We start from the raw sequence: 23212 nt of genomic DNA, 5'->3' as shown, positions 1-23212 counted from the left end.
CCAGTAAACTGGCTAGCTTCTGGATAGCTTCTGGTTAGCTTCTGGCTAGCTTTTGGAAGTGTGATCCAAGTTTGTGTTTAAGTATATTTAAAACCAAATACTTTTAGACTTTTTCTCAAGTAGAATTTTACTGGGTAACTTTACTTTTATTTGAGTAACTTTCTATTAAAGTATCTATAATTTTACTCAAGTATGACAATTGGGTACTTTTCCCACAACTGCTAATTATGACGTTTCTGCGCTAAACTAGGTTGAATATTTTCTTAAATAGAACTTCCTTCAGTCCAGGATCCCGTAGTTCTTAAGTTGATTTCTCTCGTGAATTATTTGATTTCTCTCTAGACAATTGGCACGTTGGGCTCACAAAAATACAGAATTAAATGGAATTCAAGTAATTGAACCAAAATCAGTCAATAATCGCACAGCACTATTTATTCAAGGCACAATGATGGCAATTAGGCCTATACTATCTCTTTTGAATAACTGCTTTTTCTTCATAAGGACACGTCTCAATTGCCTCTAAGAGGCCAATATTTTACTGCAGGTAGCACCTGTTTTACTCCACCAGGTCTTTAGGCTGCCATCACATGGGTCACAGCAGGGTGACATTTGAATCCACGACTCTATCCTCTCCAGAAATGTTGTTAATATGAACAACTGTGCACTATAGCTGTGCACTGTAATGTTAGAATACACTTATAAATTCCTAGACACACTCACTAGAGTACCAACTCTTCTTTGTTGTCTTTATTAAGGTTAAGTATATTCTTGTAGTGCAATCCGCACGTTCTCTGCTATACTATGTCACGGTTAGCGTTTACCTTCTTCGTTATCTGGTAAAATTTGCCTTGAGTTATCACAGTCAAACAGTCACGTGTGTCCAAGAGCCAAACGTAACCGTCTTTGTATATAGCAACCACACCGCAGGAACCCTATTTGCCTATTTGTTGGCGATGATGAATGCAGCAGAAAGACTCTAAAACCCTTTGAGTGTTACAATGAGGACCTTAAGCTTTTCCCTTACCTTCATCCTCCAGTTGTCTTTGACCCCAAAGCCTTATGTTGCAGGTGAGATAAATACACTTCCTCTTCGACAACATGCATTTATTTGTTTGGGATATTCATTGGGTGTGTATGTTGTTTTGATCTAGTCTAGAATTATACTTTTTTTCCCTAGATTTTTTTAGTTTTATTTTTTACAATAGAAATGACCTGACCATGTCAGTTGTAAATAGTCCCAATAGTACCATCCCTGAAATATTAGTTTTTTGTTGTCTCGACAGTGGTCGGTTGAAGAGACATATTTCAGTATATTCTGTGCCAGAGAGTCACATATACTGTAACAGTACACACTGAGCAAAACACGCGCATCAAAAAGGGTGAGGGTATTGCTGATAACCTTGCTTTACCTGAAAATATATAAAGTTATATTGCATAGGCTTAAAGCCGTGATAAAAATTTTAAAAAGAAGGAAATTACAATGGGATCATATTATATGCTATTATGTCAAAATGGGATACGGCTCGCTAAATTTCATTCAGCTAAAGTAAATTTGACCTGAAGTTCATTGCATTAATTTGCAGCTGCTGATGGGACTTTGACCAAATAAAAGTATACAGTAGCAGTGTTCTTTATGTCTGAGCTAGCTCCAGCAAAGCGACAGCACACTAGACAGAGCCTAGATGCCTTATACTCACAACAAGAGGTATCATGTGAGTTTTTGGTTTAAAATGCTTGTAATGTCTGTTTGCAAAGGAGTGGACTGGGAAACTCAGAATGTGGCATTTGAGTCCAATACAACTGATAGGTAAGGTATCAACAACATTTTCAAAACTTCTGTTCACCAGCATTTATTTCCAAATGTGTTTTGAATGCAGTTCTTTGAATTGTGTAACATGCATTATAGATTTATTTTCAATGTGGTATTTCAATGATCCAGGTTTGATAAGCATCACAGGGTGTAAAACGTTTTAGGACCTTTGTAGCATAATCCAAAATAACATGCCTAAATCACCTTGTTGAAAATGAGGAACTATGAAGATATTGTTCTTTTTTTCTAACCAAAGTTTTGGTTTTGTCAGGTACATACTGCCACCAACTGAAAAGACTCCACAGGACCTTGTCTCCTCACTAACATACTCAGATACTGCATTATCCAGTGCTGATTTACATGAGCATGTCAAGCCACAGAAAGCCCGTGCAGTGCCCAATAGTGCCACGTTGTGGCCCGTGAAAGCCCTTATCATGCCTGAGTCACATTGTAGGCTGTTTGGAAATGTCAGTGTTAGCCATATTATACCAAGGAGGTACTGTGAAAGGGGTTTGAAAATGATTTGGTCCCTCTTTCAATCAGAAGCTACTCGTTTGGTGGTGAAAGTAATAACACCTTTATTAGAGGTTGTCACAATGTCTTTACACTTGTTCTCTAGTCTTTTTAAGACAGTTACACCACAATCATTAGTCCAGATTGACTCTGATAGAATTGATCAACACAATACTGTATCTGAGGTAAATGTGTCCTATGGTCATCATGTAAATGTGAGGGACATGTGGATTTATTCTGACCACCAGAATATAGTGATCCTGGAGGATGACCCTGTAGTGATGGAGTCAGCCTCCTTCCTCTTTGAGAAGCTCCCCTCTGTGTCGACTCTACTGAGGTACCACAAGGGGGCGCTGAAAGTCCTCAGGGGCTCTCAGACCCTTTTGACCAGAGACAGTCGTGTCGTACTGGTGGGTCATGGCAGCAAGGGCAGTGATGGTGTGGCCAGACTAGGAGGTTATGGGCCAGAGGAGCTTGCCAAAGTTGTGGTGGCCATGAAGATAGAAGATGGGCATCTGCACACCCTCAGCCTGGTGGGCTGTGCACTAGGAAAGGACCTCAAGTTTGCAGAGCAGCTGCTTCGAGCGCTCATCTCACTCAACGTGGAGACCAAACTGCACCTGAGGAGCTCAGCACTATCCGTCAGGCCCAATGGAGAGAAGGTGACCAGAGAGGAGGGGGTCTGGAGGCATAAAGACAGCAGTAAGAAAGTCATCGCCCAGCTGGACCAGAACGGTAACCTGCTGACCAGAGTGGAAGGAGACGACAGAGGACAGGTCATTCCCAACTACCAGGGGCACGCCCTATACATACAGACTTTAGAATGGCCGACCCACCCTCAAATGTTTGTCTCAGCAAACTTGCGTAAGAAGTACACCTCGATTGACTGTTTAGAGGGGCTTACATGGAGCCTGTTTTTTGAGGAAAATGAAAGAAGGCGCGCTCCAGATTACATCCCAGTGCACAAACAGGGGAACCTCACGTCCGTGTGGCTGGCTGACCACAAACCCATGGAAGACATTCCCATCAAGCACCTCACCACCATTCTCGATCTGCTGGTGGAGATCAGGTACAATGCCAGGGAAGACACCGACTTTGACTTGTATTACGTTCTGAACGACTGCATCTTTAAGGTGCAGAGGAGAACCTTCTACGCCTCCCTGGTGGGGAAGTACATTCATTCTAACCATCTGGAAGAAATTGAGAAGTTCACTGATGCTTTCAGGCACCAGAAGGAGGACTACTCCCTCCAAGAGCTTAGACAGGGCCTCAAGGCGTCCGAATTCAACAACTTCTGCCGCCAGACGTTCCAGCTGCAACGATGTGTCCAGGACTGTGAACGCTGGGGCCACTACTTCATGGCTGCTGTGTTCTCTGCATCTGTCCGAAACTTCCGCACATTCTCACTCTTCCTTATGAGTGTCATCGCTTGCGAGGTGGGCCGATCCCAAGGCTCTGACAGCTCACTCTGTACAGCGTTTGTTGGGGATGACCACCCTATGGTAGGGGACAACCCTTGGCTTGAACGCAGTAGACGCGGGTTCTATGGCTGCACGGTGGGCAAAGCTGAGGAGATGATGACCAAACGAGACACACTCGACTGGCTGGATCAAGTTGTTTCCAAGGAGAATGCCCTCTTTGCCAAGTCCAAGCAGATGATGAGTGGCGTCGACCATGACCAGGAGACAGAGCTTGATATCTTTGGGAGGGTCAAGGTCATGAATAAATATGTGTTTTCATCTTTCCTTGAATTCTTTCGAGGAACGCCAGAGGGGAAGAAGTTGGCAAGAGGATGCAGAGTTTGAGGATAGTACATGGCTGCTAGATGACCTAAACCCTATTCAACGAGATTGCAAAATTGTAATAATTGTTACTGGCTAATATCTGTTAAATATGAGAGGCAAAATTATAGTTTAATTAATGTCTAATTAAGCAATATGGGCCAAGGGGGTGTGGTCTATTGACCAATATTTCAAGACTAAGGGCTGTTCTTATGCACAGCGTGAAGAGGAGTGCCTGGATACAACTCATGGCTGTGGTACAGTATATTGGCCATAAACCACAAACCCCTGAGTTGCCTTATTGCTATTATAAACTGGTTCCCAACATAAATAGAATAGTAAACAAGTATTTTTGCGTCATAGCCGTGGTATATTGTCTGATATACACTCACACGGCTAAAATGCTGTTTCAGCCAATCATCATCTAGGACCCAAACTACCTGGTTTATAATGAATGTCTCATGTCTATGTTAATCTCTAAGGGCAAAATGCTGTTTCAAGAAACATTTGTGTGTGGCATTTAAGTCCATCTCCACGTATTTCACGAAGTAGGCCTAATTGTGATTGGTGTGGTGTGTGGTTATCAGTTATGGGCAATTATCCAAATAATGAAACATTCATTAACATTTAGGCCATCAAGTTTCCAAACCTGTAAGGAATGTTGTTAGATTTAGCACCATTTGCTTTTATTTAGCACAAAACTATATACATCAGAATATGGTTCTAGCTAGTATTGGTACAAGCTAATTGACACAACAATGTACAATCATTTCTGAGGGTAATTTCTGTACTATCTATTAAATATTCACCCATCCGGGAATTCTTCTTTTGAGTATAGTTCTGGGTTGGTGTGTTGGCTAGGTTCCCTAAGGAATACAACGGCCTAATTAAGTAAGTAAGTTGCTGGGTTGGCTTTGTTATTTGAATAATTGCGAAGCATCATGTGACTGTAAAAAACTGTATTGTTGACTTAGGAAGATACCGTTGCTTTTAGCATTGGCGATTGTAGTTCAGAATTTTAGAATGGCATTCTCCATACAGGGATTCACTGGACCTGCTAGCACTCATGCAAAAAATAATGCTTCTAGTAGCTGTCATGGATGAATGCAAATCTACAAACTGTGAACGTTTAGATAAGACATTCCCATTGAACAATTCAAAATGAGCTGATTAATTAGACAATGTGATGTTCAGAGGTTGTATGAAAATGTGTAATAAATGCCATTTGCCCAATAGACTTATTTTGCCAAAATGATAATACTGTAGTAAGAATGTAACAATTACACACTGAATACAATGTGTGCTGTATAGTTGTGACAACTATAAACCTAGTTCATACATTGAAATATGTATATGATGATTTTTTTTTTTTGATCACAAAAAGTATTTTGTGAAATGCTTATCTGTCGATTAATGATGAAAGTGCTAATTCAATCAAAATAAATCATAATAATGGAGGTCACCATTGTTGCAATATTTTATTAGAACATTTTTGGTCATGTTTTACGATGTTATTACAATGGCCAGTATAAAGAGAATTACAAAGTATAAATACAAAACTGCAATACCACAGTGGGGAAAACATTGTTTAAGGAAACATGCTATGGGGACACTGCATCACCAGCACTGTATGTATGAGACTACTGGTGGCTCAAAGGTGCTTTCCACTAATGTGTACTGCCATATGTAAATTCATATTTATTTCTTGCAAAGCACCTAAAGCTGGCTCATGCTTTTCTGATTTCACTTTGGGTCATACGTCATCTAAGGATTCTTTGCAGTGGTTACACTAGTAGTAGGCCAAAAGGAAAGCCGTTCAGGGTTTTTTGGATGGAAAGACCAACACTTATAACACTCATGGAGTACAACAAAAATCCTGTAAACCAAGTGGTATAGAGCTAAGAGATGAGCACTGCTGGCACTACCAAGCATGGGAGATGTACATAAAAAGGCCTGTCGTGGAGGGGGTGAGTACTATGTGAGTGTCCAGGACTGGATGGGAGTAGTACGGTGAGAAGGGGTACTGACACAGGGTGGGATACTATGAGGCTGTCTGGTTCTCCCCTGGCTCACACCACCATCAGAAGGCATGGACCTTACAGGAGCACACAGCTGCACTTGGACACCTTCTCGCTGCTGAGAAGACCATGCTGCGTGGTGGCCAGTGACTGGATCAAGCCCCAGAAGTGTTTGAAGGTGATTCCCTCGCCGTCCGACACACCCATCTGTCTCATCACCTCGCCCAGACCCTGCTCTGAGCCTCCAGTCTGGGGGAGGGAGGGAGCACAAAAAAAACCTCTTCATTATATGGACACAGTATTTTACCTATTGACAGGCAATAAGAAATAAAGTAATCATGCATAGACATGTACTAGAAGCAGGTTAGCAATTAGTCTATTGCACTTTTGAGAGTATAACATTGTTGCCTACGTTACTCAGTAGGTTACGTTCATAACAGTATTGCTATTCCAAGCAGTAATTATTCTATCAATAATTAAACTGAATAACTACTGTCAACATGTTTGACTTCAAAATCTACTATTGGCATCTCTTCAACTGTATGCAGCTGTATAAATACAGCATGTGAGTACTTTGTCAACTAACTGTGTCACGTTTCAGGCTTTGTTACCCTCTAGTGGTTATAAACATCCCTTTTTCAGGACCCTGTCTTTCAAAGATAACTTGTAAAAATCCAAATAAGTTCACAGATCTTCATTGTAAAGGGTTTAAACACTGTTTACCATGCTTGTTCAATGAACCATAAACAATTAATGAACATGCACCTGTGGAATGGTCGTTAAGACACTAACAGCTTACAAACAGTAGGCAATTAAGGTCACAGTTCTGAAAACTTGGGACACTAAAGAGGCCTTTCTACTTATTCTGAAAAACACCAAAAGAAAGATGCCCAGGGTCCCTGCTCATCTGCGCGAACGTGCCTTAGGCATGCTGCAAGGAGGCATGGGGACTGCAGATGTGGCCTGGGCAATAAATTGCAATGTCCGTACTGTGAGACCTCTAAGACAGCGCTACAGGGAGACAGGATGGACTGCTGATCGTCCTCGCAGTGGCAGACCATGTGTAACAACACCTGGACTGAGGGCTTGTAGGCCTGTTGTAAGGCAGGTCCTCACTAGACATCACCGGCAACAACATCGCCTATGGGCACGAACCCACAGTCGCAGGACCAGACAGGACTGGCAAAAAGTGCTCTTCACTGATGTGTCGCGGGTTTGTCTCACCAGGGGTGATGGTCGGATTCGCGTTTATCGTCGAAGGAATGAGCGTTACACCGAGAACTGTACTCTGGAACGGGATCGATTTGGAGGTGCAGGGTCAGTCATGGTCTGGGGCGGTGTGTCACAGCATCATCGGACTGAGCTTGTCATTGCAGGCAATCTCAACGCTGTGCGTTACAGGGAAGACATCCTCCTCCCTTATGTGGTACCCTTCCTGTAGGCTCATCCTGACATGACCTTCCAGCATGACGATGCCACCAGCTATACTGCTCGTTCTGTGCGTGATTTCCTGCAAGACAGGAATGTCAGTGTTCTGACATGGCCAGCGAAGAACCCAGATCTCAATCTCATTGAGCACATTTGGGCCCTGTTGGATCGGAGGATGAGGGTTAGGGCCATTTCTCCAGAAATGTCCGGGAACTTGCAGGTGCCTTGGTGGAAGAATGGGGTAACATCTCACAGCAAGAACTGGTCAATCTGGTGCAGTCCATGAGGAGGAGATGCACTGCAGTACTTAATGCAGCTGGTGGCCACACCAGATACTGACTGTTACTTTTGGTTTTGACTCCCCCTTTGTTCAGGGACACATTGTTCCATTTCTGTTAGTCACATGTCTGTGGAACTTGTTCAGTTTATGTCTCAGTTGTTGAATCTTGTCATGTTCATACAAATATTTACACATGTTAAGTTTGCAGAAAATAAACGCAGTTGACAGTGAGAGGACGTTTCTTTTTTCGATGAGTTTAGATGTCTTAATGTAAAGACGGAAAGCATTCCAGCTGACTACCTCATGAAGCTGGTTGAGAGAATACCAAGAGTGTGCAAAGCTGTCATCAAGGCAAAGTGACTACTTTGAAGAAACTCAAATATAAAATATATTTGGATTTGTTTAACACTTTTCTGGTTACTACATGATTCCATATGTGTTATTTCATAGTTTTGATGTCTTCACTATTAATCTACAATGTAGAAAATAGTAAAAAAATAAAGAAACGCCTTGAACGAGTAGTTGTGTCCAAACTCTTGACTAGTACTGTCAATATTTACAAAAACATATATGGGGGATTGGAAATGACGCAGACAATTACATTGATGGACACTACAATCTATATTCAATATTAAAGCTGATCAAAAAAAGTGTAATAAAAAATATGACCTAAAACATTGTAGTTACTCCACAATACTAACCTAAATTACAGATTGAAAAGAAGGATGCCTGTACAGAATATGTATCCTGTTTGCAACAAAGTACTTAAGTAATACTACAAAATATGACATTGAATGTTCTTGAGTGGCCTAGTTAATGTTTTGACTTAAATCGGCTTGAAAATCTATGGCAAGACCTGAAAATGGATGTCTAGCAATGATCAACAATCAAAAACAAATGAATCAATTTGGAACTCAGGCTGTAACACCACAAAATGTGGAATAGATTTTAATTCTGAAATGTGATAAAGCTGCCAGCCAGGCACATGCTAGCACAGTGGATATTTCTGTCTGCTGGAAACAATAGGAAATTGATTTGGGAAAATATTTCCTGTCCTGAACACTGCACCACAGCTGAGACAATATAAAGAGCTGTTTCCTGGAATCCCATTTAAATGATGTGATCATTACTTTTCCTTTGAAATAGACTCTGGTTTTGGATAAGTCTAAGACTGGACATAATGAAAAACATATGGACTTGGTAATTAAACATAATTTTCACTTCAACAGTTGTGTATACTGCCCCCTCCTCTTGACCTCAATTGCCTTTCACAACAAATATGTCCTAGCTGTTGTGGCTAACTATTGTGTAGCAGAAACGCTGTACTTGGTTGTCGTGTTTATGGTGGATGAAGTCAACAATTTTCTGCTCTTCATTAGGAAAACAGTTATTTATTTATCTGTCAGTTTGTTTCAGCCCCTCTAGATGAAAGATCAACCTTGAGCCTTCCTCACTTGCTCATGTATTTGAACCGGCCATTTCCTGTTTTTCAAAAGCATAGCTATCTTTGTCACCCTCTGGTAGATTCAGACTCGTCCTGGAAAACCGCCTTGGGCCTGAAACAACTAAGCAGCCAGTTCCAACATGAATACATGGCAAGATACATTGGTCTTTTCAGTGATTGAAATAAAGCTTGTTTAAAACTCAATTGGTGACTGAAGCACAGTAGATCACATAAATCGTGGATTTGTATTAAACCTGGCAACCAACGCCTACAGGCCTTTCCTGAGTGTTTGTTTGGGAGTCATAGGATGTGGCGTGTACTGTATGTGTGTGGTTGAGTGGGAGGGGGGGGGGGTAGTAAGAATCAGAGTCACGCCCTACTGGTAGAATCAATGGCAGGTGTGGCCGAGGAGGGCGAGGGCAATGTAGCCGACAGATGCGGCTTATGTACCTTGACTAAGTTGGGCAGCTGGGAGGAGAGGAGGTCTTTGAACTCTTTGGTTTGGAGCGTGGGACCTTTATTGGCCGCAGCGGCATGGAACTTTGTGACCAAAGTGTTGATGGCCTTTTCCAGGTCGGAGTGCTGCGCCAGAGGAGGAGAAGTAAACGTGTTAGGGTGGGGGGATCAAATAATATAACAATAACAAAAGCATTATCTGACAGTACTTTGAAGTTCATTATGTGACATTTATTATTATAATAGATCATTAAGAAAGAAAGTTAACATATTCATCAGACAGACTCCCCAGGTGAGTGCCGAAGTGTACCGACCTCCACTCAATTTAGTCCCAAATACCAAAACAATCGGACACACTCACATCCGCCCTCAAGTGCATATCCAGCATGCCTTCATGCGTCGGACGTTTACGCAAAGACGACACTCCGATGTTTAACCCTGTCCTTGAGTGACTGTTCGAACAACACTGCAGCATTCTTCTCCGCACAAATCACGCACTGCTCCATTCAGTTAATTAACTTGTGTTTGTGTTGCACCTTTCACGAGTATCAGTGTTACTGAAAGCTTGGTGGTTAACCAAAGAATTGTGAGAAACAATACGAGAACAGTTATACTCCAACAAGATCAGTTACACTTCCAGGTTGCAAATGACCTGTTTGAAAAGTAGACCTTATGTTTGGCAGTGGAATATGAAACTGTGTCACACAGACTTGTTATGTTGGTCATTGTGAAGGACATCAATTCCATACTCTCTTTAAACCAAGAACCAAACACCCAATCTATTGTAACTGTTGGGTTTTTTGTTCATACTACTTTTTATTTATATCCTAAATCACTAACATTAAATAACTGTTCAGGGACTTTGCTATGTCACTCACCCCTATTCAAATAGATATTTGAAAATGCTATTGAAATGTGAGCATCTGTGGGTGGGTCGGGAGGAGAAGCTTCAGTAACGAGAGACTATTGGAAGGCAAATTCAGACAACTTGTCTACATGTAGAAGGTACTTGAAATACCTGCAGGTTGGTAGCTACAGTATGACAGCTCAACCCCTGACTGTTGATTTTCAGGGTGTGCCAGGGACGGAGTCGCCATCTGAGCCAGATGGGCTGTTAAATTTTTAGCCCATTTGGGTCTGTCTAAGTTAGATTTTTCACGCAAAATGAACTGGCTAATAATGGGGGCCTAACGGGGGAAATGGCCCAATGTGGGGGCCCCCGAGGAAAAACTTGGCCAGTGTCTTAGAAATGCCAGGTCAGATTTATGGTCCGTGCCCGATTCGTGCATGAGAGGCTTGGGAAACAGGGTGAGGAATCAGTGGTGACTTCAAACTGTATTCTCCCATCACTAAAACAAATTCGGTGACACATCCAAAAACAAAGTTGTTGTTTCAGTTGTCAGGGTAGGAAATAAAGTAGAATAAAAAGCCTGACTCACTAGGCCACCATACAAATCTCGTGGTAGGCCTAATCCTACTACAGCGTTCATTTTTTAACGTTTCCACCAATAACGTTAGCTCACAGGAGCCAACAAAAGTCATACAATTGATACAGTAAGTAACAATGGTACGGCGCTTGCTAACCGACAGTAAGTATCTCATTGTATGAATGTCTATCTGTATTTCTGTTCGTCTAGCTGTCATCCCTCACACCCTGGCCTATATTCAAAGGAACGTTTCTGTGTCCTAGGCCATGGGGACAGAATCTGAATGGACTGATTGCCATCCCGTGCTTTCCATTTCCACACATGGTCTGTCTATAGACACAACTGAGAATAGCTCATTGCTCCCTCGTCAACATATGGCCTAGATTAATTTGTTATTGGCTATATTCTTTGATGCTGTTCTTGCAAGCACACTGATCAGTGCATTGAAATGATAACTTGTAAACTCGCGTTAATAGTGCATATAAAGTAGGCTATATGCAAACGCGCCTATACAAATAATACGATCTCATGGACTGTGTCATGATGTAAATTGGATAGCATAATATGTCAATGGAATTTTGGTTAAACTACATCTTGTGCCACTTCCAGCGGTAATCAGAACGATGCGTAGAAGTTGGGGGAAGTTATCACCAAAAGAATGCAACAACTCCCATTCCTTGCTTCTAGGACGAGATAAGCCACCATCTCTTCAACGGCAACGTTTTGACAAGTGCTGATTTTAAAATTGTATAGTAGGCCTACCTGTTCAGCCATTTGGATCGTTTTGTGCTGTCCTTTTTCAAAGTAAAGTTTTCTCTCTGCGACGTTCGGTATGCTAATTGTTACTTTTCTCGCTCAGTGTTCCATTGCTTCCTAAATCCTTCCACTCCCCCAAAAAAATCCAACTGCAATTCGATTCCACCTTCCGTGTCAGTCGAGAAAGATATGGGGGAAATTATAGTGCGCTCAGTGTAACTCCATGCATTGGGACTGTAAACTTCACGAGGCAAAAAGTCTACATGCAGTCATATAGGCCTTTACCACACTTCTTTAACTATTATTGCGAAGGTCTCTTTTGTTTCGAAGTGTTCCACGTTTTGCAGAGAGTAGCCTACATAGTTGTGCGTTTAAAATGTAGGCTATTCAAGAATAGAGCCCGCGAGTGCGTCACTAAACATCTGGAAACATTTAGCAACAGTTGAAACAGTCTGCATGTTTAGGCTGGAGTTTTTCTTTATTGTTGCAAATTTTAACCCCTCATATAAGCCTACCTATTTTTATGCAGTTTCTGTAAAGCTTTGAATATCCACCAAAATAATACATTTCTCAATGTTGTAAGAAACCTTTATGAACCATGCATGGACGGTCCCCATTGGACATTGTTTTTCGAGGACGTTTATAATAAAAGTCGTTTGTCACTGTCCGTTCCGATTTCCATTAGCCCTACATTCACTTTGATACGTCATCAGAGGTTGAGAAGGAAATGCTGGAAAAAGCGATGCGCTCACAATGAACAGGCGCGACCACATTCTTGAAAGCCGGTTTCCTGACTATAGAGACAGAGGGGTGGGCAAACATGGGACTAGATAAAACTGGATCTATCCATTGCCTTTGTTTTTAGGCCATTGTTGAAATGATAGATCCCTTTAATGAGCATTTCTCCTCTGCCAAGTTAATCCATCCACCTGACAGGTATGGCATATCAAGAAGCTGATGAAACAGCATGATTATTACACAGGTGCACCTTGTGCTGGGACAATAAAAGTTCACCCTAAAATGTGCAGTTTTAGTACACAGCACAATGCCACAGATGTCTCAAGTTTTGAGGGAGTGTGCTATTGGCATGCTGACTGTAGGAATGTCCACCAGAGCTGTTGCCAGATCATTTCATGGACATTTTTCTACCATAAGCCACTTCCAACATCGTTTTAGAGAATTTGGCAGTACTTCCAACCAGCCTCACAACCTTAGACCACGTGTATGGTGTTGAGTGGGCGATTTGTTTGCTTATGTCAAGGTTGTGAACAGAGTGCCCCATGGTGGCGGTGGGGTTAGGGCATGGGCAAGCATAAGCTACAGACAACGAACACAACTGCATTTTAAAATCGATGGCAATTTAAATGCAGAGATACCATGACCAGATCCTGAAGCCCATTGTCGTGCCATTCATCCGCCACCATTTCAGCATGATAATGTATACTCACCAGACATATCACCCATTGAGCATGATTGAGATGCTCTGGATCAACGTGTAGGACAGCGTGTTCCAGTTCCCGCCAATATCCAGCAACTTCGCACTGCCATTGAAGAGGAGTGCGACAATATTCCACAGGCCACAATCAACAGCCTGGTCAACTCTATGCGAAGGGGGTGTGTCGCGCTGCATGAGGCGAATGGTGGTCACACCAGATACTGACTGATTTTCTGATACACGCCCCTACCTTTTTTAAAAAGGTATCTGTGACCAACAGATGCATATCTGTATTATAAGTCATGTGAAATCCATAGATTAGGGCATAATTCATTTATTTCAATTGGCTGATTTCCTTATATGAACTGTAACTCAGTAAATTGTTGCATGTCGCGTTTAGATATTTATTCTGTATACTTCCAGTGGCTACGGATCTGTGCATAAATTGTCATAGGCCTACTGAGGTGTTTACATGAAAACCAGTTAACCAGGATCTTCATTATGCTACCACAATGGAGAGGCCTAAATCTAGCCCAAATACTGGATCTGCACAGTCAGGTCCAAGCCAATGATTTATAATAGATGACTGATAGGGGCGCTGTGTTGAAGCCTCCATACCTCCATCTTTGCACTCCCCCACTTTGTAAAAAAAATACTATTTTGGAAGCTCTAGAAATGCACGTCTACATGAATTCTTGCCACATTTATTCTATTACATATACTTTAATGCATACCTTTAAATTATATTATGTGACCTAATATATACATTTTAAGAAAATACCCTTAAACTATTGAAATTACTCATGTTGCTGTTCCCATGACAACCCCCAAAATGCTTAAAACCATTTCATTTTGTCCTCGAAACATTTAATTGAAATCCTATAGAATAACATGAATTCCTATGGAGGACTGCTCCAGCTGGGGAGCGCCAATATGGCTGACCGGTGGCTTCAAAGCCTCTCAATGGCCAATACATAGACATTTACATTTACATTTAAGTCATTTAGCAGACGCTCTTATCCAGAGCGACTTACAAATTGGTGCATTCACCTTATAACATCCAGTGGAACAGCCACTTTACAATAGTGCATCTAAATCTTTTAAGGGGGGGTGAGAAGGATTACTTTATCCTATCCTAGGTATTCCTTAAAGAGGTGGGGTTTCAGGTGTCTCCGGAAGGTGGTGATTGACTCCGCTGTCCTGGCGTCGTGAGGGAGTGTGTTCCACCATTGGGGAGCCAGAGCAGCGAACAGTTTTGACTGGGCTGAGCGGGAACTGTACTTCCTCAGTGGTAGGGAGGCGAGCAGGCCAGAGGTGGATGAACGCAGTGCCCTTGTTTGGGTGTAGGGCCTGATCAGAGCCTGGAGGTACTGAGGTGCCGTTCCCCTCACAGCTCCATAGGCAAGCACCATGGTCTTGTAGCGGATGCGAGCTTCAACTGGAAGCCAGTGGAGAGAGCGGAGGAGCGGGGTGACGTGAGAGAACTTGGGAAGGTTGAACACCAGACGGGCTGCGGCGTTCTGGATGAGTTGTAGGGGTTTAATGGCACAGGCAGGGAGCCCAGCCAACAGCGAGTTGCAGTAATCCAGACGGGAGATGACAAGTGCCTGGATTAGGACCTGCGCCGCTTCCTGTGTGAGGCAGGGTCGTACTCTGCGGATGTTGTAGAGCATGAACCTACAGGAACGGGCCACCGCCTTGATGTTAGTTGAGAACGACAGGGTGTTGTCCAGGATCACGCCAAGGTTCTTAGCGCTCTGGGAGGAGGACACAATGGAGTTGTCAACCGTGATGGCGAGATCATGGAACGGGCAGTCCTTCCCGGGAGGAAGAGCAGCTCCGTCTTGCCGAGGTTCAGCTTGAGGTGGTGATCCGTCATCCACACTGATATGTCTGCCAGACATGAAGAGATGCGATTCACCACCTGGTCATCAGAAGGAGGAAAGGAGAAGATTAATTGTGTGTCGTCTGCATAGCAATGATAGGAGAGACCATGTGAGGTTATGACAGAGCCAAGTGACTTGGTGTATAGCGAGAATAAGAGAGGGCCTAGAACAGAGCCCTGGGGGACACCAGTGGTGAGAGCGCGTGGTGAGGAGACAGATTCTCGCCACGCCACCTGGTAGGAGCGACCTGTCAGGTAGGACGCAATCCAAGCGTGGGCCGCGCCGGAGATGCCCAACTCGGAGAGGGTGGAGAGGAGGATCTGATGGTTCACAGTATCGAAGGCAGCCGATAGGTCTAGAAGGATGAGAGCAGAGGAGAGAGAGTTAGCTTTATTTTATTTATTTATTTATTTATTCTTTACATAGAATAATCAATCCAGGGTTTATATACATCCTTGGTCCAAACCCGTTGCTTCGCACTACCACCCACCTCTGTTAAACATATGCTTGTAAAAACAAATTAATGTCATAATCGAAGACCACAGTAAAAGGCTTAATGTGCCTCTAGAATGCGCAGCTGTTTGGTTTCACATGCGGGTTCAATAGCGACTGGTATCCCTGGGGAGAAGGGTGTGTCCTCCCTTTAGAGCTTTCGAGCTTTCGAGCCATTCCTCCTCGTTGTCTTCCAGAAAAACAGACACCACGCCCAAATTTGAGAAGACACGGGATCAAGTGGATTTAAGAGCCTGATTAGCCCAAACTGAGGTATCTGTCAATGTCTCTGGTACGATGTCTCATTGCAGAGACGTTTAGGCCTATGTTGAAATGACACTGTTCAGGAGACTAAGGGATGGCCTACACCAGGGCTATATTCTAACAGGGACCAGACGTAAAAAAAAAGGTTCTTTGCAAGGGGGCCGGACATTTTCCACTTGCGATTATTCTTCGGAAGAACTGTTTAAAAAAAGCAACGCACACACACCAATAAAGCACTTTTATTAACATTAAATGTTGCTAAAAGTATTTAGGAAAAAAGTGGAGGCCTCTCAACCAACGTGACTCGAGGTGCACCCAAAACAGTTGATAATAATTGAAAAGGTAAAGGCACAAATGCTCGCTCACTGTTTTTAAAATGTAATTAAAACAACAATTACAAGCTTATTAAAACAAATTAGGTCATTTTAAAATAGTTTGAAAACAAAGCATCTCAACAAATAATGCAAAGTCATATCAAATCAGGTAATGACAAAATCCAATCTGAAGGAAGTATGCTTTGAATGAATTTCCTTCAGTCATTATGTGTGTTTTTTTTGACACAATTCCTTCCAAAGAGTCATTGTGAGCATGAGAAGGGCACATGAGAAGGGCACATAGATGGGTTCCTGAGAGTCGTAGCATTCAGGAAGAGGGTCATAATATTTTGTACAAACTTTAGAGCCAAGTTCATGTGAAGAAAAAACATACTAGGAGATAAAATGATATTTAATGACCTTAAGATGAAAAACTCCCTAAGAAGGAAGGAAAGTAGAGTATGCGTACATAACTTATACAAGCAACTTCATACAAGACACACACACACACAGAATTACTCATATACAGATATGATTTTGGGCAGGAAACAGGCACACACTCTGGAACAGGCAATACAGTGCAGTCTTCCAGTCTTCCACATAATTCACTTTCAGACAGTCATGCCCTTTGTGTTGCAATAGTGTCATTATCTGTGGTCTCATTCCAATGTCTCTGCATGCATTGGTCTGTCTGTGTCTGTCTGTCTGTCTGTCTGTCTGTCTGTCTGTCTGTCTGTCTGTCTGTCTGTCTGTCTGTCTGTCTGTCTGTCTGGCCGTCCGTCCGTCCGTCCGTCACTTGATAAGTCTGAAAAGAGCGATTTGAACTGTTTGGACTACCTTTCAGTTCTTTGACGAAGTCTGTCTGTGCTTGTATAGTCTTGAGTCCCTAACTGACTGAGTCTCATAGATTAAATATGGTGCAGCAATTTGGGGGCGTCGTATCAAACTCTTGGTCTCATGCTCAATGCAAACAGGCTGACCACAGACCCAGTATTTGTAACTTTTTTGGTAGTTCTGGTTATGTGCTTACCAGGTTATTCAAATATGTAAATATTTTGATTGCTTCCACAAGGACATCATATCACTTTTATTTTAAATCAGAATTATGTTTCACTATGAAAGAGAGAGAGAGATACTGTTAGATTTTTTTCAAGTGAACCCATAAAACAACCAGCCAAACAACTTTTCCTCTCCCTTCAGTCACCTCATTATTACGGAATGCCAGAACCTGTTAAAACTTGCAGCACAGTGAATTCACTATGTTCCGGTCTTGTTTGCATACTTGGCCATAGATATCGCTGCAACTTATGTGTGGCTCAACACCCTGTCATGAGGTGAGGCACTGATACAGCTGATGAGAACCTGGTAGGATCCTGTTTCACAGGCAGTCCAATGGATAAGGGTGCGTCTCAAGAGTCAGAAGGGGCTTCCTCTCCTTCCTCTCCAACCGGAGTATACTTTCACCTGTTTTTCAGTGTAAACAATGAAGACTTTGAGAGGAAGACGTTTTAGATTATTGAGATGCACTCGTAGATTTCCTGCTACCCTCATCCTCTACCCTTAAGGAAACGTCAGGCACCCGGCAAGGCATAGAAGGTAGCACAATTTAAATACAGAACAGGCAGCATTATCACTATCAATCCTCAGGTGCTGCATTCCGGCTGGTTTTCATTTCCCCCTGTACCTGATTGATTAAGCAATAACTTTCCCGGGGGGGTGTGGTATATTGGCCAATATACCACTTTTTTTAGGCAGAACATCAACCGGAGTGCCTGGATACATCCCTTAGCCGTGGTATATTTGCCACACACAACAAACCCCCGAAGTGCCTTATTGCTATTATAAATCAAGTCAAACAACATTTTATTTGCCACATGGCACCGAATACAACAAGTGTAGACTTTACAGTGAAATGCTTACTTACAAGCCCTTTCCCAACAAAGCATTTAAAAAGTAAGAAAATTAGCAAAAAGATCAAAAGAAAATAATTAAACAATTAAATAACAATAACAAGGCTATATACAATAATTTCTGGTTAAGGTTAGGGGAAGGGTTATTTCTGGTTTGGTTAAGTAATTGATTGAAGTACTTTGTACATGTAGGTTAAAAGTAGAATGTCCAGGTAGCCATTTTATTAAATGTTCAGCAGTCTTATGGCTTTGGGGTAGAAGCTGTTCAGGAGACTTTTGGTCCCAGACTTGGTGCTCCGGTACCGCTTGCCGTGCGGTAGCAGAGAGAACAGTCTATGACTTGGGTGACTAGACTCTTTGACAATTTTTTGGCCCTTCCTCTGACACCGCCTGGTATATAGGTCCTGGATGTCAGGAAGCTTGGTCCCAGTGATGAACTGGGCCGTACGCACTACCCTCTGTAGCGCCATACGGTCAGATGCCGAAGGTAATGGATAAGGGTGTAATGGTTCAACAAACCCATGGTTCGGTACCTATTGCGGTTTTGGGGTCACGGTTCGGTTTCACTACAGCGGGAAAATGAAATGCCAACAGTTACTGTAGTTCATTTTTGTTTATTTAAGAAAATACAAAGTGTTGGCATTTCTGATTCCATATATGATCATGGGTCATATAATGCCTGATGAGAGCTCAATCAGGAATTCCAAGACTTTGTATTTTCTCAGACATTGTGTCGGCCTATGCCTTAATGTTTTCTTACAGAGAAAAATATGCTGGCTTGTGTAACTCTCATAAAGGTGAGGTGTCTGTAGCACTACTTTTTTGGGCGTTTCCCTCTCCCTCCGGTGGTAGGAATACTAGGGTGATGTATCTGTAAATGTGTCAACATGTTTGAGGCATCGGTAGCTGCGTAGGTTGTTCTGGTTGAGCAGTGCCAACATACTGTCCACCGCCATTGTAATCTACTGCAAAGTCAAACATTTACCAAATTTGAGATTTAAATGATGGAGAATCCTTCTGGTTAATCAATCCCACCACTCACCATCGTACAGAACTAGTTCCCGACAGCGCCTCACAAAAGGACAGCTTGAAATGTGGCAATTAAGATTAGAATTTTGATTGCAACGTGGGCATAGTAGAGGTGTTGACGGTTTCAACAGACACAAAATTCCGAGATCCGACCCAGGACTCGAGCAGGTCCGACATCCTAAATTCAGACTTTTGTCTTGGACTCGGGTCGGGTCTGATATAATTAAAAAAATATATATAATAAAAAATATAATATAAGGGTCTCGGGTATGTGCAATTAAAATGTATTTACCGACTGGACCAATTGCAACTCGATAAAACGTATATAGCTTATGTCCAGCTGAAACTGGTTCTGGCTGCTCGCCTGCTGCTGAGGAGAGAGAGTGAGAGAGAGCGAGAGAGAGAGAGAGATAGTGAGAGAGAGAGCGAGAGAGAGAGAGAGATAGTGAGAGAGAGAGCGAGAGAGTAAAAAGAGTATTGGCCTAGGCTACTTTTGATTGCGAAGACGTTTTTCCTTGAAATAAAATGAAAGTTAGAGGAGAAAGAGTATAGTGAAAGAGGGGATTTTTTTTATATTGCTACTGCAGGCCTATGAAGGCATTGTGCACCGACACTCCAAACGAATCTGATAGTTGAACTTGAGGTGAGGAAGAATGTTTTAGGCCTACCAGAGTTACTCCTTTAATCAAAAAATATAATGCTTAACTTTATATATAAATATGTTGAACACTAACCACGCTGAATTTTGGTCCTCCTCTCCTTCAACGGAAGAAGACCGTTACAGTTACAGACTGAATTCCAAAAGGATTCAATATAATTTTACACACATTTACACACAATACCCCATAATGACAAAGTGAAAACATTTTCAGAATTTTTTCAATTATATTGAAAATGAAATAAATAAATATCTCATTTACACAAGTATTCACAGGCCTGAGTCAATACATGCTGGAACCACATTTGGCAGCAATTAAAGCTGTGAGTCTCTAAGAGCTTTGCACACCTGGATTTGTACAATATTTGTAAATTATTCTTTAAAAAATTATTCAAGCTCTGTCAAGTTGGTTGTTCATTGCAAGACAGCCATTTTCAAGTCTTGCCATAGAGTCTTGCCAAGTCAAAACTGTAACAAGGCCACTCAGGAACATTCAATGTCATCTCAGTGTATATTTAGTCTTTGGCTTTTGGTTATTGTCCTGCTGAAAGGTGAATTTGTCTTCCAGCGTCTGTTGGAAAGCAGACTGAACCAGGTTTTCAGTATTTAGCATGTGCTTAGATCTATTCTATTTCTTTTTATCCTAAAAAAAATCCCAAGTCCTTCACTGTCAAACGCTCCCTAAAATCGAATATTCCCCGCGATATGCAACTTTCCAGGGAAGTCAGGAAACAATACTGTCAGTCAGGAAAGCAAAGGCTAGCTTTTTCAAACAGAAATCTGCATCCTGTAGCTCTAACTCCAAAAAGTTTTGGGACACTGTAAAATCCATGGAGAACAAGAGCACCTCCTCCCAGCTGCCCACTGCACTGAGGCTAGGTAACATTGTCACCACTGATAAATCCACGATTATCGAGAATTTCAGCAAGCCTTTCTCTACGGCTGGCCATGCTTTCCTCCTGGCTACCCCAACCCCGGGCAACAGCTCCGCACCCCCCACAGCTACTTGCCCAAGCCTCCCAGCTTCTCCGTCACCCAAATACAGATAGCAGATGTTCTGAAAGAGCTGCAAAACCTGGACCCGTACAAATCAGCTGGGCTATACAACCTGGACCCTCTCTTTCTAAAATTATCCACCGCCATTGTTGCAACCCCTATTACCAGTCTGTTCAACCTCTCTTTCGTATCGTCCGAGATCCCTAAAAATTGGAAAGCTGCCACGGTCATCCCCCTCTTCAAAGGGGGTGACACTCTAGACCCAAACTGTTATAGACCTATATCTATCCTGCCCTGCCTTTCTAAAGTTTTTGAAAGCCACGTTAATAAACAGATCACTGACCATTTCCCATTGATAAAAGATTGTACTGTTCATCGACCTGGCCAAGGATTTCGACTCTGTCAATCACCGTAATCTTATCGGCAGACTCAACAGCCTAGGTTTCTCTAATGACTGCCTCACCTGGTTCACCAACTACTTCTCAGACAGAGTTCAGTGTGTCAAATCGGAGGGCCTGTTGTCCGGACCTCTGGCAGTCTCTATGGGGGTACCACAGGGTTAAATTCTCGGGCCGACTTTTTTCTCTGTATATATCAACGATGTCGCTCTTGCTGGGGGTGATTCCCTGATCCACCTCTACGCAGATGACACCATTCTGTATACATCTAGCCCTTCTTTGGACACTGTGTTAACAAACCTCCAAACAAGCTTCAATGCCATACAACACTCCTTCCATGGACTCCAACTGCTCTTAAATGCTTTTCAACCGTTCGCTGCCCGCACCCGCCCGCCCAACATAGCCTCCTTCACTCACGCCGCCAAACATACCCTAGTAAAACTGACTATCCTACCGATCCTCAACTTTGGCGATGTCATTTACAAAATAGCCTCCAACACTCTACTCAGCAAACTGGATGCAGTCTATCACAGTGCCATCCGTTTTGTCACCAAAGCCCCATATACCACCCACCACTGCGACCTGTATGCTCTAGTCGGCTGGCCCTCGCTACATATTCATCGCCAGACCCACTGGCTCCAGGTAATCTTTAAGTCTATGCTAGGTAATGCTCTGCCTTATCTCAGCTCACTAGTCTCGATAACAACACCCACCCGTAGCACGCGCTTCAGCAGGTATATCTCACTGGTCATCCTCAAAGCCAACACCTATTTTGGCTGCCTTTCCTTCCAGTTCTCTGCTGCCAATGACTGGAACGAATTGCAAAAATCGCTGAAGATGGAGATTTATAATTCCCTCACTAACTTTAAACACCAGCTATCTGAGTAGCTAACCGATCACTGCTGCTGTACATAACCCATCTGTATATAGCCCATCCAATCTAACTACCTCATCCCCATATTGTTTTTATTTACTTTTCTGCTCTTTTGCACACCAGTATTTCTAATTGCACATCATCATCTGCACATCTATCACTCCAGTGTTAATTTGCTAAATTGTCATTAATTCGTTACTATGGCCGATTTATTGCCTTACCTCCTCACGCCATTGGCACACACTGTATATATACTTTCTTTTTTTTCTATTGTGTTATTGACTGTACTCTTATTTCTTCCATGTGTAACTCTGGGTTGTTGTTTGTGTCGCATTACTTTGCTTTATCTTGGCCAGGTCGCAGTTGTAAATGAGAACTTGTTCTCAACTAGCCTACCTGGTTAAATAAAGGTGAAATGTATATATATATATTTTTTATTAAAAAAATAACATGATGGAGCCACCACTGCTCTTGGCTTGTGCCAAGTGGTGGCTCCAAACAACGTTTTAAACCAGCCTTGGTTTAGTCACTCATTTAATTTTGCTGCACACTATTTGAATTTTGTACAGAACAGAAATTATCAAAGCAAAAATAATGAATACATCCCCCATTTAAATGCATCTCATCTAGTTGAAGTGCTGCAATGTGAAAGCAACTCTTTGTGCAAGTTCTTGTTGGTTATTGCCTGCCTCATCTGCTTGATCCTGATCTTCCATTGGAGATCGTTTCGTTTCAAGCATCACTGCTCAACTGATAATTGTATGAGAGATTAGTCATTAGTCATTCAAAAATCCATGCAATTTATTATGTGATTTGTTAAGCAAATGTTTACTGCTGAACTTATTTATGCTTGCAATGACAAAGGGATTGAATAATTATTGAACCAGTACATTTCAGCCTGACATTTTTTATTAATAAAAAAACAATAATCTCAGAACATAATTCCACTTTGATATTATGGGTTATTGTGTGTAGGCCAGTGACACAAAATCGAAATGTAATTCATTTAAAATTCAGGTTGTAACACAACACAATGTGGAAAA

The 23212-nt window shown here is 42.3% G+C and overlaps 2 protein-coding genes across 2 annotated transcripts; one reads left to right on the top strand and one right to left on the bottom strand.

Annotated features, from left to right (window-relative positions):
- Positions 1–948: 948 nt before the first annotated feature.
- On the top strand, positions 949–5566 carry LOC118398103 (uncharacterized). The gene is made up of 3 exons (XM_035793135.1): positions 949–1068; positions 1756–1807; positions 2082–5566. Exons 1-3 carry the CDS (start codon positions 999–1001, stop codon positions 4126–4128), a joined length of 2169 nt encoding a protein of 722 aa, XP_035649028.1. The 5' UTR covers positions 949–998; the 3' UTR covers positions 4129–5566.
- Positions 5558–12253, bottom strand: LOC118398104 (protein S100-A13-like). The gene is made up of 3 exons (XM_035793136.2): positions 11920–12253; positions 9725–9856; positions 5558–6371 (listed from the first exon to the last, which is right to left on the bottom strand). The coding sequence occupies exons 1-3, from the start codon at positions 11929–11931 to the stop codon at positions 6201–6203; spliced, it is 315 nt and encodes a 104-aa protein (XP_035649029.1). The 5' UTR covers positions 11932–12253; the 3' UTR covers positions 5558–6200.
- Positions 12254–23212: the final 10959 nt, after the last annotated feature.

This window comes from Oncorhynchus keta, chromosome 19, assembly GCF_023373465.1.
Source record: "Oncorhynchus keta strain PuntledgeMale-10-30-2019 chromosome 19, Oket_V2, whole genome shotgun sequence".
Classification (NCBI taxonomy): Eukaryota; Metazoa; Chordata; class Actinopteri; order Salmoniformes; family Salmonidae; genus Oncorhynchus; species Oncorhynchus keta.
The sequence above is the reverse complement of the archived record's forward strand: the minus strand, read 5'-3'. Positions and strand labels throughout refer to the sequence as shown.

Excerpts from the sequence above, each read along its gene's own strand:
- LOC118398103 (XM_035793135.1), top strand. The coding sequence starts at position 999 with ATGAGGACCTTAAGCTTTTCCCTTACCTTCATCCTCCAGTTGTCTTTG. Across the intron at positions 1,069-1,755 it reads CCCAAAGCCTTATGTTGCAG|GAGTGGACTGGGAAACTCAG; the intron begins GTGAGATAAATA and ends CTGTTTGCAAAG. Across the intron at positions 1,808-2,081 it reads GAGTCCAATACAACTGATAG|GTACATACTGCCACCAACTG; the intron begins GTAAGGTATCAA and ends TGGTTTTGTCAG.
- LOC118398104 (XM_035793136.2), bottom strand. Across the intron at positions 6,372-9,724 it reads AGCTGCCCAACTTAGTCAAG|ACTGGAGGCTCAGAGCAGGG; the intron begins GTACATAAGCCG and ends TCCCTCCCCCAG.